General features: G+C 29.2%; 1 protein-coding gene across 4 annotated transcripts; it reads right to left on the bottom strand.

The window, feature by feature from the left end:
* Window positions 1-270: 270 nt before the first annotated feature.
* LOC100168224 (dedicator of cytokinesis protein 1) lies at window positions 271-17,818 on the bottom strand. 4 transcript variants are annotated; one of them, XM_016808800.2, is made up of 34 exons: window positions 17,388-17,818; window positions 15,933-16,113; window positions 15,778-15,874; window positions 15,571-15,716; window positions 15,260-15,383; window positions 14,953-15,195; window positions 14,655-14,869; window positions 14,467-14,593; window positions 14,180-14,389; window positions 13,830-14,105; window positions 13,586-13,757; window positions 13,338-13,525; window positions 13,148-13,248; window positions 12,946-13,077; window positions 11,952-12,131; window positions 11,077-11,251; window positions 7,183-7,293; window positions 5,580-5,735; window positions 5,163-5,356; window positions 4,622-4,854; window positions 4,330-4,520; window positions 4,099-4,227; window positions 3,283-3,396; window positions 2,958-3,212; window positions 2,563-2,899; window positions 2,289-2,382; window positions 1,984-2,211; window positions 1,587-1,926; window positions 1,405-1,508; window positions 1,241-1,251; window positions 915-1,177; window positions 719-842; window positions 508-653; window positions 271-418 (listed from the first exon to the last, which is right to left on the bottom strand). In XM_016808800.2, the coding sequence occupies exons 1-34, from the start codon at window positions 17,437-17,439 to the stop codon at window positions 326-328; spliced, it is 5,742 nt and encodes a 1,913-aa protein (XP_016664289.1). In that variant the 5' UTR covers window positions 17,440-17,818; the 3' UTR covers window positions 271-325. The 4 variants fall into 4 exon arrangements, with proteins under 4 accessions (XP_016664289.1, XP_008188547.1, XP_008188548.1 ...); XM_008190325.3 differs by having other exon boundaries at window positions 915-1,251; window positions 17,388-17,817; XM_008190326.3 differs by having other exon boundaries at window positions 508-650; window positions 915-1,251; window positions 17,388-17,817.
* Between the last annotated feature and the right edge of the window lie 926 nt (window positions 17,819-18,744).

The following is an 18,744-nucleotide window of genomic DNA, read 5'->3' as shown; positions in this document are numbered from 1 at the left end:
TAGGTCTCAAAACAAAACAAAAAGGTTTACTGGTAAAAAAAAAAAAAAATGAGGCTGTACTCATATTAATATAAACTAATACAATTTGATCGGTGAATTATCAAAGATACATAATATTTCACAATTTTCTATTTAGTATAAATATTTTTAATTTAAATGTATAATATAGTATTATGTATGTTATATGGTTATACTAAATAAATTGTATGATCTAAATTAAAAAATATCAGAAATAATAAAATCATTCTTCAATGGTCACAGCTTCACTTGTTTTTTTTTTATATATAAAAAGGAAAAGCAATAAATAAATATTATTTACATTTTTTTATACAGGAGCTTTCATAGGGGGTTTCTTGGGAGGAGGTGTTGGCGGCCTATTGTTTTCTTGAGAGTTGATTAATTGTAATGGCTGTTCTGGCTGGACATGCAACAATAATAAACTATTTAGTATTTTACTAATATATAATATAATAATATAATCTACAGAATAAAAAAACGAATACTGACCATAATGTTGTTCACTATAATAGGACTACAATAATCCGGTAGACCCAAACTGTCCTTGTCTGAGAGATTTGAGTAATCCGCTTCTCTGGTCTTTGCAGGCAGTGGTGGAGGAGTGTCATCATCGCTTGCTGTTGAATCTGTTGCTACTTGTAAGAATAACAGATAAAATGTAACAATAATACTCTATTCAAATATTATAGTGTTTACTTACCCAATGAATCTCTGTTAAGATTGTTCATGGATGGTAACTTTGAAAATTGATACTGACCACTATTGGGTCGACTTAAACGTCTCTCTTTTTCCACTTCTGAGCGTAGTGGCCTCTTGGGTGTCAGCTATAGTTTTATGTCAAAACAGTAGTAATTATTTTCATTGAGAAATAATTATTAAATAATTATTGTAATTACCTCTTGCCGTAACTCAATGACAGGTGTAGGAGAAGAAAATACACTCAGGTTACTGTTTATAGAACTCAAAGACATATTGTCTGCATCAGGCAGTGCATACCATTGACTATTGCTAGAAGAGCTGTTAGAAATGCTCAAATCTCTATCATTTGTTGTTGCCATTTTTGATACAGTCCTATTACGTCTTTTTTTTTCTTTTTTATCTTTCCTGGTAAGTGCCCCAATAGTACCAAATTTATTCGAACCAGACACTAATACAGGCCCTGCAAAGATAGCCAAGCTGGAAGATAATGAAGTTGTTGACATAAGAGATTGCTTAGTTATACCATTTTGTCCTCTGTAAATAAAAATTAATTATACCAATAAATACATAATATATAACATTTATCCGCAAAAGAGAGGGGCTATAAAGCTCTTAGCCCTCCTCTCCCTTAAATCATGCTTGCAATAATGATACCTTGCCCCCCTCCCAATTAAGCAACAGACTCACTCTGTTGATCCAATACTAGAACCAGAATATCTTTTTTCGTTAAAACGGCTTCCTGCAGTTGTATGTCTTCTCATTTTGACAACATCAAATTTAATATCACACGTCTATAAGGAATAACAATATATAAATACTCAACAATAATTAAAAAATTATTATACAATTTGTGATTTGTATCTATGAACCTTTTTGCCATAATTTTCTTCAATATGCACTTTCATTTTTTCAAAACAGTCTTCAAATCGTGATTGTAACGGTGTCAATGATGGTGGAGCACGTGCGCTATGTACTTTTACACCAATATCTAATAATGGTATTTGGGAAGCAACCAAATCCTTTAACTTTTCGATAAGGTGTTCATCTTCTTCGTGATTCACCGAATATTCAGATGTAAAAAATGCTTTTTCGTACTTTGTCACTCCACCCATCACAGCTGCATCCAGTATGCCATTCAATTTCATAGTCAAAGGATTCAATGGCAATGTAGAGTCATTTCGATGAGCTATTATCAACTCTCTTAGATACCTATAGTAAGAAACGATAATTTTAATACTAATTTAAGATTAATTTAACATTAATTACTTATTTGTTTCCTGCATAGTCTCAATTGCATTTTTAAGTGGACTTATTTCATATGTATCAAAATGTTTAACTGGAAACCATCGTAGTATGCCAGGTAATGAATATGTCGTATCTAACACTGTGCGTTCAATCCATAGATTTGCAAACTCGTTATCATCATTTGAGTTCACCTTAGGATCTACACGGTAAAACGGTCTTGAAAACTTAAATCGCTTCACGTCATTCACCCTAAGATAGTAAAATAATACAAAAATATTTATTTATCAATTATATTATTACATTGTCAATTATTGTAATTAGTTTACCTATAATGTCTAAGTATTTGCTGGCTGATTGGTTTTCTTAATAAATGTTCTTTTCGTTCATCCATTACAGGTTCAACATTATTAATTTGAATATCTGTATTAATTATAGTATTAAGGGAATTAAATATATTGAAATATAAAATTTTTATTGTTTGAAAGTGTATTATTAATTAATAATTTATTTAAGAACATTAAATATTATTTAATAAAAACATGTCAGTCATGAAAATTCACCACAATTTCAATAAAATAATTTTCATTTTTAAAAGGATACATTGATTGGAAGATTCAGTAATTTCTGATCCAGGTTTTGATAGTGTTTGCATTAAAGTAGCGTTAGGAAATTGATTCAGTGTCCTGTTAGAGAAATCGCTCAGACGTTCATATTCTTTGCCTCTGTATATAAAAACTTTGTTTTGTATGAATGAAGGAAAACCTTTGCCATAATATGCAACTCTGAAATACTCTGGTTCAGGTCTAAGCTGCTTCATTATATTATCGTAGAAATTTGACATACGTTGTAATAATGAGCTTAGCTGTATATAATCATATGTCTCACTTTCACACTGTCTAACAAGTTCTTTACACATGCACACAGCACATTCCCACATCTGAAAAATAGTGTAATACAATTTCTGTAAAACTGTTTAAAGTTAACAAACATCTTACTTTTCCTTTATTGAAATAATCAATGATGTCATGGTACAAAGCTTCCTTTAATTGTCTATGTGTGTCGCAAGTTGGGTATCTCAATGGAGATCGTAATAAAGGTGGCAATGGATCATTCGACCATGATAGTAATTCACTGTGTAATCTAAGAGTATACGCAGCTTCGGCAAAGTCATCACATTCTAAATGAAGAGAACACAGTTTGTTCACATATCTGATGTACATTTCTTGTCGTTTTATATCCATATAAAAATTCTAAATGAAAAGAAAAAGTTTGTATAATTCGTAACATTGCATTTAAATTAGGTTTTATATATTTTTTTACCAATAAGTTAACAGTACAGTTCATCCTATTTTCTTTGTTTTCATCATTTATGACGGCTCGATATTCTAGCAATCGTTCCAGAAGACCAGTAACTATTTTAACAAATCGATTACCCTAAAATTCAAAAAAAGTCAGTTTAAGAATGTATAATATGCTTTATTTCCTTCTTTAGATATTTTTGAGATTTTTAATTCCAATTACATCATGTAGGTGCAATAAAACTGCCGTAAAATGATACTCATATATTTAGAAATAAGAAACTTTTAAATATAATAGAAAGAAAAACAAAAATATTGCAGAAAGAATAATATACTTGTTTTTGTAGGTATAATAGTACTGTTATATTGCGAGTGTGGCATGTCAAGCATATCACTTTTTTCAATCTTTTCAATAATCAATATTATTTTCCCAGAGATAACCTTACACATTTGTGCTTAAATTAAATAGTTATGCTTCTGCATAAATAATAAGTAATATGTTATACAAATTGTTCAATTTTAGTTCATGAGAAATGTTAATAGAAATTTAAATAAATTCATGTGTCATTAAAAAAAAATTGGTATAAGCATTATTTTTATTGCATAATACAACAAAATAATAGGAATTCAATATTTCTGTATATGGTTATAAATATTCAAATCTTGTAAGTTGTAACTATTTTTTTGTAATTAGAAATATTTAATTTATTTTGTGTACTTAAAAATATTGGATTAGTTGGGTAAAAGTGTACAGCTAATAAATGACAGTACTTAATACCCTGAGGAAAAATCTACATTCTAAAGTTCTTTAACTTTGAGGATTAAATATTTTAATTACTTGATCTCTCATAGTAGAATGATTTTCACATTTCCTTAACATTATAGATTCGAAAAGTTCTTTAAACTGTTCATCGCCTTTACCACCTTCAACTAAGTGATCAAGTTTGGCGATCATTTCATTTTCAAACTGTCAAACATAATAAATTTAGTAAGCCACATTACAATATTTACTATTACAAATTCATGGAATAGGATGATAATTTAATAGAATTTAATAAAATAGACTTACGTCGTTAAATTTAGCTTTGATGTTACTTGAGTCCCGTTTGTTTGTGTGACCATCGAAACATGAATAAAACTCACATTGCATCATATCAAAGAATATGGGTATGGTGGCTTTGCGCAACTCGACTTCGGGTGTCAACGTCATCTCTAGGAAAGAGCCCACCAGACTAGGAACGAAATTTACTTTGTACTGCCCTATTAAGCGATGAAAACAAAATGTAGAACTGAAAATTAACTCAGGCACCCAGAACAGCATGGTGACACAATTCCACTCCAGTGCTCTACGCAAGACTTACCCAAGTTAAACCACATGCTTAGGATTTCAAATCCGGTTTCCCTGCGCATGTCCTTGTACCGACTGATGATCCTCCAACGTTTATTGGACGAGAACTGTTCCAGCTGAAGAGATGGCTGTGTCAAAAACGTGACAGCACAATGGAAGAAGTTATTCCACGCTTGGTGTTCGAAGTCTTTGAAGAAATAGTCACGGATTGTGTGTGAAAAGTATCTCAACGACTTCAATATCACACTGTATAAGAAAACATAATTTTATTAAATATTAGCAGTGAATCTTGTGCGCTTAGAGTACATAGACAAGTATGCAAAACCTGCAATTTACAACATCCCGAAGGAGGTGATATAAACATTATACCGAGACTCAGATGAGATTTTGAGAAGGAGGTGGAGGAGGAAGAGGTTAGTATTTTGTGGGTTCGGTAAACATTATTATGGTCCAAAACTAAAACTTTTCAAGAGTTAATATGTATTATACTATTATGTGATATATTTTTGACGGGAAAACTGGAACGGAATTCACACATTGTAGTGAAGTCTTACCTGTTCTGAAGCATTATCATCTCGCACCAGTCTTTGGGAAACACTGGCCGTATAACAAGATCCTTGAAGACGAGCAGTATTTCCATAAGAAAATCTAACAGGTCGATATTGGTGGGAAAGTTTTTTATGTAGATGTCAAAGTGTTCGGCAGTCATCTGGCGCAACGTCGATATCATTATGGACACGAGGTAGCCCTACAGCACACAAATACAAAATTGTTTGCCGATATTAAATTGAAAATAATGATTATTTTAAAAGTGAACACCCTTGAGCTGTTCACTATTGTAACCTTTCAGTGCTTGTTATTGAAAAAAATTATAGTTTCGATTACTAATATGTACACATTGAAATTTTTTGAAATTCGTTATAAGAAATATAGGTTGTTATTAAAAAAAACCATCATTAGAAAACACTTACCACTAGAGGCCCTTCGCGGTTCATCGCTATGGTGGTTTGAATTACAGTACGCATGACAGTGAGCATTATTTCAGTTATATCGCGAAATGTTGATCCCGTGTCGGCCACATACAGCAGATCCATAATGTCGCCTAATAGTTTTACACACATTTCGACCTGTACACAATGGACACAGCCGTAAAAATAAATTAAACTTTTACATGATTTACTATATTTTCATCTAATTAGATGTCTGCGAGGTCTACAATACACTGTTAAGTTCACAAAAACAAAAACAAAAAATACCTAATAATAATACATAACATTGCAAAATCGTAAAAATTTAATAAATTGTTCGATTTGCATACAAATAAAAAAGTCTATCAACAAAGCAAATATTTATGATGTATTTTAATATTTATACAAGAAATAAAACTAAGAAGTTTGTGTAAACAAAATTTAAAAAAACATTACCTACTCAAATCCTATCACTTTTAAATAGCATTTAAAAGACCATAATAAGAAACAATATATATATAATAAAAGGGTTAGCAAATAATTTTCTCATAATAATAAATGTTAAAGGAAAAAAGAATAAATATTAAAAGACAACAAAATATGGATACAATATAAGATGAAAATGCTCACTAAGAAGACTTTAAGTTCTGATAAATATATTTTTATCTAGTTTGAATTTTTTTATAGAAATTCAATGCCTGCTGTTTTCCTACAAAATATATCTGTTTATAGGTGGCAATTTTATTGAATTTTAGAGAGGTGGCCAATTAAGAACTTCCTTCACCTAATGAGCCAACCAACAACATAAGTCAAAAAATAATATTAATTACTTTAATCTTGGGGCTCTGAATATATTATTTTTGTTTTTGAGGAGGAATTCCTTATGACCTAGTAGATCTTAATAATATGCCAATTGACTATCTTAATAATCGGATACAACTTCTGAAAACATATTTGAATACATAATGAAGTTTACTCGGTAACAATTTTTCCACTTTTTTGAAATAGAGCCCTTCAAAATTTGATTTTTAAATTTGAATATTAAAAATTGTAAAATGTTTATAATACAATATCAAATTCAAATATTTATTCAAACACTTTATCGAATAAATAGGTAAGTTTATGCAATTAGCAAAATATTGATACTTTCAGTAAAAAAAAAAACAAATAATTCATATTTGTATAGAGTGTAAAAGAAACGTCACATGTGCGTGCATGTGCAGGAGCACTCGGCTATTACTTTTACACTACAGACACACAGTATGATAACTTACTTGTTACTTACTACCCACACATTTATATGATATGCACATATACTTAGGAAATTGCCTATATTGTACTCCTTAAAAACGGTCGGCATCAAATCCGCATAATCAGAGTTTATCTTCTAATTTAGTATACATTTTAGTTGTCCAGGGATTATTAATTATTAAATTACCAAAATCCATATAGACATTTATTTTAAATGTTATGTAATACGTAGTTATTTAATTTATTGGTGTCATTATACAAAGTTTAAATATTAATCTATTTTAAGTTTAAACTTTTAAAGTAAACAACCTAGTACCACTTAATGTGTATAAATATATAATTATAATTAACATACTTGATCACTCATATCAGGAGAGTCTAGTAACTTGCGGCCATTTTCTCCCAGCACTTTGGCAATTTTTGCTACTGATTTTGTTTTGTTTCGAAACTCGATGCTAGTTTTCGCCTGGTGGAGTTAATAAATACTACTACTAAATATCACCTAACAAAGATTTTTTTTTCTTTTTCTTTTAAGTACCTTATATTGATATTATTATTTTATATTGAACAAAAAACAGAAGTAGATCAATTCTTTAAGTATAAAATGAGCTTGTTTTGTTTATGACCAAAAATATATATCATTTAAATTACATAAAAAGTAATTATTAATTTTATGTTTTTTTTTCAAATTTTAAGTCAATAAATTTATTATTTTATTATTATAAATATCAGGGAGAAATGCATTATTTAATGGTTTATTATATAGGAGTATTATGTCAATATTTCATGAAAAGATAATGTATTAAATTTTCCGAGGCAAATTAATTTAATGATGTTGTCAGCTGCTGAACTGTGATACACCAGTTAGCTTATTCCACTTTGAGAACATGGAAACTAAAAATACAATCTGCCTAGCACCGAGTAAGGAGGAAATTCAGGAACAAATAAGAAACTTAAAGAACCATAAGGCACCCAGAGAAGATGGTATCCCTGGAGAATTACTTATAAGTATGGGAAACGGCTTGCTTGAATGTGTCCGGGCTAATAAAAAAATTTTGGGAAAAAGAAGTAATTCTGGAGGAATGGCAAACAGCGCTGATATATTCTATACACAAAGGTCATCAGGGAGAGCCATATTGAAGACAATGGAGTACAATTGGGAGGTTGCAGAATAGGAGTATTGGCTTACGCAGACAATATAGTATTACTAACGAAAAATAAGGAAAATCTCATTAAGCAAGCAGGAAACCTATTAGATACGGCAAAAAAATAGACTTAGAAATAAATGCTGAAAAACTGAATACACGATCATGCAGAGAAGAGAGCTCGAGTATCATGTCCACCCATTTTTAGAAGTTGGGCAGTACAAGTTTCAGAGGGTGCACGAGTTCAAATATCTAGGATCGATATTGACACAAAAAACAATGAACTTACTGAAATAAAAGCAAGACTCCAATCCAGTAATAAGTGTTACTACGGACTAAGTAATTTGTTAAAGGCGAGAATGATATCGAAGACCTAAAGATACAACTGTATCGCACCCACATCTGTCCAATAGTAATGTATGGTTGTGAAGTATGGACATTACGGAAATCAGATAAAAACAGAACATTAGTATTTAAAAGAAAAATATTAAGACGAATCTTCAGACCGTGTATAAGTGAGACCATGGGGAATGGAGAATTTGAAAAAACGAAGAGCTTAAACAGTTGTACCAAATGCCTGATATAATTAAAGAAATTAAAAAAAGGAGACTCCAATGGGCAGGACATGCATGGAGAAAGGAAGGAACTTTAATTCAAATTATTCAATGTGGGACTCCCAAAGGAAAAAGACCCTTGGGACGTCCCCGACTAAGATGGGAAAACCAAATCAGGAGGGATGTACAAATGATAGACCCAAGTGCCAAATTGAATGTCTTAGCGATGGATAGAGGGAAATGGCAAGATCTGTGTTTGAAAGTATGATCTTAATGGTCAACTACAAAAAAGAAGAAAGAAGATGTTGTTACTTGCTGCTATATATGTTATCTATTACAATAATATGTTCAATTATTTTTTATCAATGTATCATAACATACATAATTTATTAATATAAATGTACATAAAATATTATGCTTAAGTACCCAAACATTAAATTAAATAAAACAAACAGCATATTAAACAGGTAAGGTAAATATACAATGCAATGTTTTTAATTAATAAAAACAAAAATCTATATTAAAATGCAAATAATAATTGTATATATTGATGAAACATTGACATAGATTTAATCACAGCACCTTATTTTTTAAAAATAAATTAAGACTATTTTTACAAGTATGTGTAGGGGTAATTTAAATCAGTTTTCTTTTATTTTTAAAATTGTATAATCAATTTATAGTACAAATTATTAGCACAAATTTACTCTCATGTAGTCAAGTTTAAATTTTAAATTAAATTAACTAATGTTTCTAATAATATTATGCAGCTATTAAATAATGCATTTCATTTAAAATAGTTTTCAAAATTAATAATCAATCTCCAATAAAATTACCTATATTAGGGTTGGCAGTATTGAAATTGGATATCGGTATTGCTATAATAAAATACCATAATACTGGAATACCAAAAAACAGTAATAGGAAATTGAGGTATTAGAACCAGTATACTAAGGTGGCCAGATTAAATTTTAAAAAATCCAGGATATCAAAATTAAATAGTTCTCATAAGAAATAGGTAATTATGTCTGTATATATTTTTTTTTTCGGTATATCGTTAATATCCCGGGAATCCAGGCTACCCTATAGTATAATGAAAAAAAAACTGTCAACGGTGTCAATCCATATAGTATACAGTATTACTTCAGTATTTAACGGTGTGTTGGTACTTCAGCATTATGGTATACCATTCAAGCAATAACCGGTATACCAATACAAGATTGTATACCATAGAAAACTGTCAACCTTAACTTATATAAATAGGTACAGATACTTAATTGAAAAAAAAAAATCCATTGAGTTAATTTTATTTGTTAACTAAAACCAAGCCAATATTATTAGTCATTAGTCATTACTCATTACTATTATAGAAATATTAGTATATCAAATAAAATTCTAATTTATTATTTTTTTTTTTAAATCCCAAAACAAACATGCATTAAACATATTATTGGTTTGTTTTTAATATGAAATTGTATATAAGCCATTCAAGTAATTTGTTGTCATTAATAAATTATGACATTAAAATTAGTCAATGATATTCAAAATCTAATCTCTTATTATTTTTAAATCGTAAATTCTTTCTTAAGTTAGATATATCATACTTAAAATAACACTAACATTTGCAATAAAAAAATTATAATATGTAAAATGAATAACATTAATTCAATAAGTGAATAAATATGAATTATTAATTAATACTAAAATACATTAATCAATTGTAGAACAAGAAGAATTCAAAACTATACTTCCGTCATACTGAAGAAATAGCAAAGATCAAGAATTTTTTCACATAAATGATCAAGATAAAAATATATTTTAGATGAATAATTATAGATTTGGTAGTTTTCTGAATAATGTTACCCACATTTAATATTAGAATTTGCAACATTTAAATAATTGAAATTAGTAAATTTAATTTCAATAAAAGCACAAAACGAATCAAGATTGCCAATGTGCTGTGAGTGGTAGGCCAACAAGCAACCACAAGGTAAACTCTCATAACACTGAAATATGTTAAAATATTTATACAATTATATTATGTTAACACACATTTTTAGTTACACACAATTCATTCCATTTTATTTTTATACACATGAAAAAGATTTCCATTTGGTTAGAACAAAAATTAATGTATAATATACATTATATACACAGTGTCTAGGTTTTAAAACATTTTATAATGTCTGTCCAGAATATTGATTTGTTTACAAACAGTCTAGACACTATGTATGTGAGTATGCGACAATATATATTGTTGGTTAAAATATATTGAATATTAAACTGTGCCACAATTTGTATTTAAAACACAAGCATGCACGTTGCAAAACTCAAGATGCAACAAAACATTAATTAAACATAAGCAAATATTTTCATTTATTCATTTTAATTTTATTTTAAATCATTATAAACTTGAATAAGACATATTTTTATGTCAAAAAATCAATCAATTAATTTAAAATTAGAAAAATATTATTAAAATTATTCTATGGTTGAAATAAAATATTTGCATACATTAAATTAATGTCCAGTTTTAAATAGAATACATACCTCGTCAGAAGACTCTAAAAGCTCCTTAATTCTTGCAAGTATAGATGGAAGTAATATGGCACGACAATCTGAGTTTAAAAAAAGTTGGCTATGAACTATATCGCTCATAGTAATCAACTTTTGTTTCACTAGTCTGGATGGAGGCAAGTTACCAATGAGTTCCACCAGTAATGTACTTAAACAGAAAATTTGAAATGCAGCAATAAGTGATAAAATAGTTAAAATTAACCACACTTACATTGCATTAGTAATAAGTAGGGCTCGGAAGTTGATGCATTTTGCATTTTTTTTTAGAACTTTTTAGACGATCCTCTCCTGGCCACAAATGTGTTTCATTAGCATGTGCATCTGAATAACTAATTTTTATTTTGCATTTTTTGATGTTTTTTACTTTTTAAGTCATTTTTTTGACATTTTCCCACATTTTTAGTCATTTTTACTGATTTCACACTAGTTCACTTCTTATTGTTTCTTGTCGACCATTATGCTGATGACTTAAAACTTGGAAAATACCACAGACTAAGTTAGTACCTTTCTGATTTTATCTCGCTGATTACATTTGTCGTTGTCGTATTGTAGTGAATATTATTATACCTACATTTTATTATTTTATTTCATTTTTGAGTCATTTTACATTTTTGTCATATTTTAAGCAATTCAAAGCTTTGATAAATTTATATAGAATTTTATAGTAAAATAGAATAAAATATTTTTAAAAAAATGTATTTTTATTAGTTTAAAACTAATATTTGCAATTTTTTTATGACATTTTTTGTCATTTTTATGTCATATTTGCATTTTTTTTAGGTGATTTTTTTATTGTTTTTAAGATCATCAACTTCCGAGCCCTAGTAATAAGTAATACAATTATATACCTTAATTGAGTAGTACTAAAGACAGTCATTATGTCGGGAATAGAATAAGGAACATATTTAAGACATGCGCCTTGTAAAAATAATGTTGCATCCGAGTTACTACACATTAACTTTGATAACAACTTCAACATTTCATACATAGACATTTCAAAAGTTTGTTGTCCCTTGCCTTCATACAATCTATTTAAAAAGAAATAACAAATATATAACATATAATACACTGGAAAACAATCAATACAATTTAATTACAATCATAAACAGTAATAGATAGGTAAAATTTTTGTAATTGATAATATACATAGAATGGCCCAAAATTACTTTTTGACACACGAAAGACTTGATTGTTGTCATAAGGTATTTAATAAAATATATATAAGCAAAATTTCATATACAAACTACAAATGTATTTATAATGGGAAACTAATGAATAATGATTGATAATGAATTAATTTGGACAAGCGTGCAAATACAGTAGCAGTGTCCTGTCAATTAAAAAGTGCCATGTTTATTTGTAGCCAAGAAAATGATTTACATATTTTAATTAAATATTGATAGATAATACTATAATAGTAATATAGTATGTTCCGGGTTGACAGCTGTTTGTTTTTGTTTATAATTTTATAGAACTTTGTAAGTATTACCAATGAAGTAATAAATATGACAATTGCTCCACACTATATGCAACAAATAAACATTGTTACTAATTAACTCATCAAACAGTCTGTTTGAGAATTAGTTCCTTTTTTCCTTCTACAACTGATATTAAAAATTAAGATACTAAGATTCTTTTTGTCACCAGACATAAAATATGCTGCATTTATGGAACAAGCCCAGTCAAGCTTATAGACCTGTGTTATCAAACATAAAAAAAAAAATACTGAGGGAATTTGTCTATTAACCTACGGTGCTTATCCACCTATGGTTATAACTATAATCTTAATATATAATTCAATATTGAGGTTAAAAATAAACTACTAATAACAGAAACACTTACTGAGAAAACAAAAAACGAGATCTGGCAATAAACTTCATGATGTACTTGAATGATTTCATTATTTTTAATAAGAGATCCTTGTCAGTTTGATCCAAGTTACTTAAATGGAATTTTAAAACTACTATCAGTTTACTAGAACATACAATAATTAAATTTATTGTAAAACATTTCATTGCTTAATGCATTTAAAGTTATAACTCACTTATAGGCCAGTGTTGCAGAAAAACTTTCTTTAATATATAAATCTAGAACTGGTTGGAAGTGCTGATATTTTCTATCAGAAACTAATCCAATAATGTATAGCTAAATACATAAACATTAAAATGTATGAATAATGGACATAATAATTAAAATTAGAAATTGCTGTTTAAACACATTTATTATTTACTAACCAAACATTCAAAGACCATGTTATCAAAGAGATCAGAATCAGAATTATGCATGAGAATGTTGAATAATGCATCTAAAACATCTTGCAAGAACTTAACTACTTCTTCGCCGTCAACTATCATCAAAGCAGATAAACTAGTACGTAATTTGTCAGGATGACTTGTCCAATTCAGCAAACCCAAGAGATCAACTAAATAAAATAAAATAAAAACACTATATTATAGAATGTATAGATATTTTACTAACATACCATTTTGTGTTAGTTTTGTTGAGCAAATATTTGACTGTATTATAAATATATCTTTATTAGCTAAGGATAGTCCAGGTACAGATATTTGATTATTTGTTTCGGTTAATTCATTTTTCCTTGAAGCAAGACTTAGATATGATATGTCCATGCAATCAAATTTTTTATGATCAATCTGTAATATAATATATTGGATTTTACATAAAATATTTAGTTTATAGAAAAATACAAATCTCATACTACATACTTTGTACACCAATAATTCATGTAACGTGTCTCTCAAAGTAGTGCCATTATCTTGCATCAATTTAACAAATGATAGTGCAAATGGCTTTTCATTTTTATCTTTGGTTTCATTTGATGATCTATGTTTGAACATGAACTTCAAGTGACTACCTTTGAAGTCCTCTATAGGTATGGCTAATTTTACAATTTCATACCAGCGAGGTTTATCTTCATGATAATAAACCACAGAATTAAAATCAGAAAGAGGTTCAGAGTCCCCGCCTAGCATGATTACACCCTGAAATAAGTATTAGATATTAAAGGTTAAATATTTGATATTTATACCTTAAATCAGAAATAACCATAACTTACAAGTAACTTAACACCTTTTTCATTACATGCAGTGACAGTAACTTGGATATTTTTGTCCGACGAAGACAAACTTCCTCTTGAGAACTCTCCATTTACCAATGTTAAGTAGAGATCATTTCTCACATCACCAGGTAATATAACTTCTGGAAAGCCCATTTTTCTCACTAAGGCAACATTACCAAGTACTAAATGTGGACATTCTTCTCGCACCTACCAGTTAAAACCAATTAAATAATATATTAATTATATTATAATAAAATAAAATAGTAGAATAACTATTAAAATACCTGTTTAATATCCCCATGAAGCAGTTTAAAACTGACATACAGTCCTTGACCTTTGTGTTCTTTATGAGAATAGTCTCTAAGATTTAAATACCTTTTAAGAGTGTTTTCAAGGTTATCTTTTTCACATCTAAATAAGAAAACAAATTCAACTAAAAATGTAATTTTGAATTAAATCAAAATATATTTACGGTAAAAATGGCATAAAATGATGTTTGTCTTCATCACTCTCCAATTTTTGAGTAAAATACAAAGTCAGATCCATTGCAGCAACACCCCAGGGTCTACGGATTTGTGTTGTAGCCCAACTCTTTTTACTATTACTATCATTATCCATACCACCAATTCTTATAATATAACACACTAAGTATACCTTCTCTCGAGTTAAATCTCTGGTTCCTAGGTCCTAAAAATTAGATAGTGAAATTTGTGAGTAGTCTTTTACATATGAATTAAGAATTATAAAAAAATTTCTAATTAGAATATTACTGTGAATAAAGCTCTGAAATTATGAAAAATATCAGTCTGTGACCATCCCTGGTCCATTTTATTGGTTGCCCATCGTATAGCAAAATTTTCAGAAAATGATTTACCACTCTTTGCATCATATAATGTTAATAGCAGTTCAGCATCATCTATTATTTTGCACATGAAATTGTGTACAGATAAATACACAGTGTAGTTATACAAATAGTTTATTTGCTGGATTGACTTTTTATACACCCCAGCAGTCTATAATTATTAATATTATAACATTTAAAAACAATCTTGTTACATTAAATAAACACAATTTTACATGAGAATTTTGGATGCGTTCGGTGGCTATTTCATGATGTTTGTATAGCTGAATGGTTGGTGTATGTAATGGATTCAAAATATTACCCTGTTCATCCCTAACCACCATATCTAGTCCTAATAATCTAAATAAAAAAACAAAAAAAAATTATTAACTTTATTACTAAAAAGTAATAACACAAAATATAAGTTAAGTCATTTCATCAAAAATTACATCATAGACGAGTCACTGTTTGAACACCTAACAATAATGATATTTTTTTTTAAATTTAAAAAAAAAAAAAAATATTTTTTATATTGAAATTAGTTTACTTGTTTCCAATATCTATGGTAGATGTAGCCAGTCTTTGTACTTCTTTTAGCTCGTCTACTGGAAGTGTACCAGATAATATTTTACTTCTAAAGTTTATTAATTCGTAAATTTTATTTTTTACATTTTTAAAATTTGAGTTGTGAGACTGAAAAAATTTTTTTTTAATTTTATAATTATTTGTATAGGTAAAAATGATTTATTCTCACTATGTATAATTGTTTCCATATGGCACCCCATTCTCGAATAACGCTGGTTAATTCATGCACAATTTGTGGTTGTTTCAAAACTGTCAACTCCGCTGGCCTAATAATGATAAAAAATTATTTATCAATAAATAATAAGTTAAAAAAAATAAACAAACCCAAATTTTTCAACAACATTATCCATGATATGAACAAATTTTTTAGGAAATATCCCGTGGGTTGATTTATTCTTAAAAGAGAACCCGTAATACCATTCAGCACTTTCTTCCAGAACGTGAACACATTCACCGGCCAACAGTTTGATACGATGTGGTCCACTTTGAAGATAGTTATGAATGGCTACAAATCAAAACAAATTCAGGTCACAAATTAATAAATTATATTAATAAATGAAATGGAACGACAGCTAATAATAGTTGGAATATAAAACAGTATAGTTCGTCCCCTTTTTGCAGTCATGGTGTTGTTTTAAAACACTCAATTATAAATATTGGATGTCATTGAAATTTGCTAACAAGCTCATCCTGTATCTAGTAATGATGGGAGTAACAATATTTTTTTTTGTATTTGATGGCCAACACACTTAACAAAATTACAAACAGTTTTTTAATGAGATAAGAGAACATAATTAACAATAGGTACATTTTGTAAATAGTGTTTTATAGCAAAATTATATTTTGTAAAATAAATAAAATTGCTTTATTTATCGATTAGGTAGGATATTATTTATAAATTTCAATTTTTATTAAATTATTGGTTTAGTACATTAGTCATTAATTTACCAAAATGACTCATTGGGTAAATAGAATTCTTATAACTCTATCTACTACAATTCATATGAAAATGTAATACTAAATACAAACTATATAGTAAGTTCCTACTAGCTATTTACATAGATAATACATCTTTATGCTAGCTCGTATTAATATATATATTAATTATATCTAGTATGTAAAATATGTATTATTGTCAAACATATTTATAAAGACCTTTGGGCCGTTTAAATAATACCTATAAAGCCCCAGGGCACTTCACAAAAAAAAAAAATGCTAGCTCATCAAAAAATATTGGCACAGCATGAAGCACTTATTAATTATTTTTAATCCATGTTTTTTGTTAAGTATTTGAACATATTATTTGTAAATAAAATTACTTGAAATGGTTTATAGTTTATTTAAAAATAAAATAAGTGCATAAGTACCTCATAAAAATATTCAGTATAAAACATTAAAACTACCCAATAACATTGAATAAAAATCACAAACAGTGATATTAATATGAATGTAATGTATGGACATATTATGAATAATTCAATCAAAATAAATCGAGTATTTATATGTCATATGAAATAAAACCATCAGTGTGTCATTTCATGTACCTCCTCAGTACCAAACAACAACCGGAAATGTCTTGCATACTAAAGAGAGAGATTTAGACAAGAGTTTACCAGCGTTCACAGCAATAAGCGAACGAGTACAACTAATAGTTTGGACAGCGCACAGGACAGCAAAAAGAAACAACCATGTTGGTGGTTTCAAACTGTTTAACTGTCCAAATGATACACTATTCTGTTTCAAGGATTATGAATCGCCCAAGCCAGGCACTACACTCACCGATTCCATATCTCTTTCGGTCGCTGACATGAGTCCAATTTTCGTCAGTCATGTCATCAAACCGTCATCTGTCGATTTGTTGCGGCGATGTTGCAAGGGTGTACGCGCACATATGTATCCGAGGAGAGGACACGGTGTTGATGTCTCGATGACACCACCTCTAGTATGGTCAACAAGATCCGGTGAATATAGGCGGGCCGATCACCACCACCACCACTACAACCACCACCAGCGTTTGAAGGAAAAGCGGAAAAACGACGAACGAAGGGAAAAGCTAGACTAGACGTGTGAAAACTTCGCTGCGACCGAAGAATTTTAATATCGCGGACGCCGATAACCGACGGACGGCCGTTCGAAGGAGCTGCTGCACTCGAATTTCACTATTGTACGCTTAAAATCATTTTGTTTACGTTATCAGTAGCACGACGACGACGTGCCCCTCCAGGCCGCGGATTAGCATATTGCCATATTGTATACGAAAGTACAAAACGATGTGCCTTATCAGTAATATTTTTGAAGCAAACATCTTCTCACATTGCGGCAACATAACTAGCCACTAGCGCTTAAATAGGATTGTTCTGTAGTACCGGGAGAATAAGGAACTAAATGATGTTATCATACGTACATAGGATTAGCGCTAGTCGTCTAATCGTGTTGCCGCAGCGTGAGAAGGCGCTTGCTTCACTTGTCGTTATCATACGTTCGTTGCGTATCCTGTATATTAATCACATAGACTTCTATACAATAATATTATAATATAGAAATCTGTGACTTATCATAGACATATAAATAATTTATATGTCTATGTATTAATCCGTGCTCCAGGCTCACCAGCACGGTTTAAGATATACTTAAACCGTATATCTCTTTATATATCTTAAACCGTGCTCACCAGTCACCAGTTGCCACAAAATATTGGAACCATTTCATGATAACAAAATAACCACAATCACCATATTACCATATAATATATTTATATTGTTAGCATAAATATTTAATATTACCGTCCCGAATACCACATTAAAATTTAGAAGTATAACGAGCATAGTGCATACTACATTTTAACAATTCATGTTTTATCAACAGAATATTATTATTTACGCCTTAGATGTTTATGATCTAAGATTTATGCCTTCTAATATAGTATAATTATCACAAACTTATATAGGTATCTATTATTTATATTAATTCGTGATAATTTTATTATAATACGCATTTACAATATTGATGTACTAAATACTAATTTACTATACACGAAATAATATCGTATACAGTAAACAACCTAGCCTAGGCATTGTATATGAAATAAGAACCAGTGGCGGATCCCCAGGGGGGGGGGCAAATTTTAAATTAAATA

The sequence above is a fragment of the Acyrthosiphon pisum genome, chromosome A1, assembly GCF_005508785.2.
Source record: "Acyrthosiphon pisum isolate AL4f chromosome A1, pea_aphid_22Mar2018_4r6ur, whole genome shotgun sequence".
NCBI lineage: Eukaryota > Metazoa > Arthropoda > Insecta > Hemiptera > Aphididae > Acyrthosiphon > Acyrthosiphon pisum.
The sequence above is the reverse complement of the archived record's forward strand: the minus strand, read 5'-3'. Positions and strand labels throughout refer to the sequence as shown.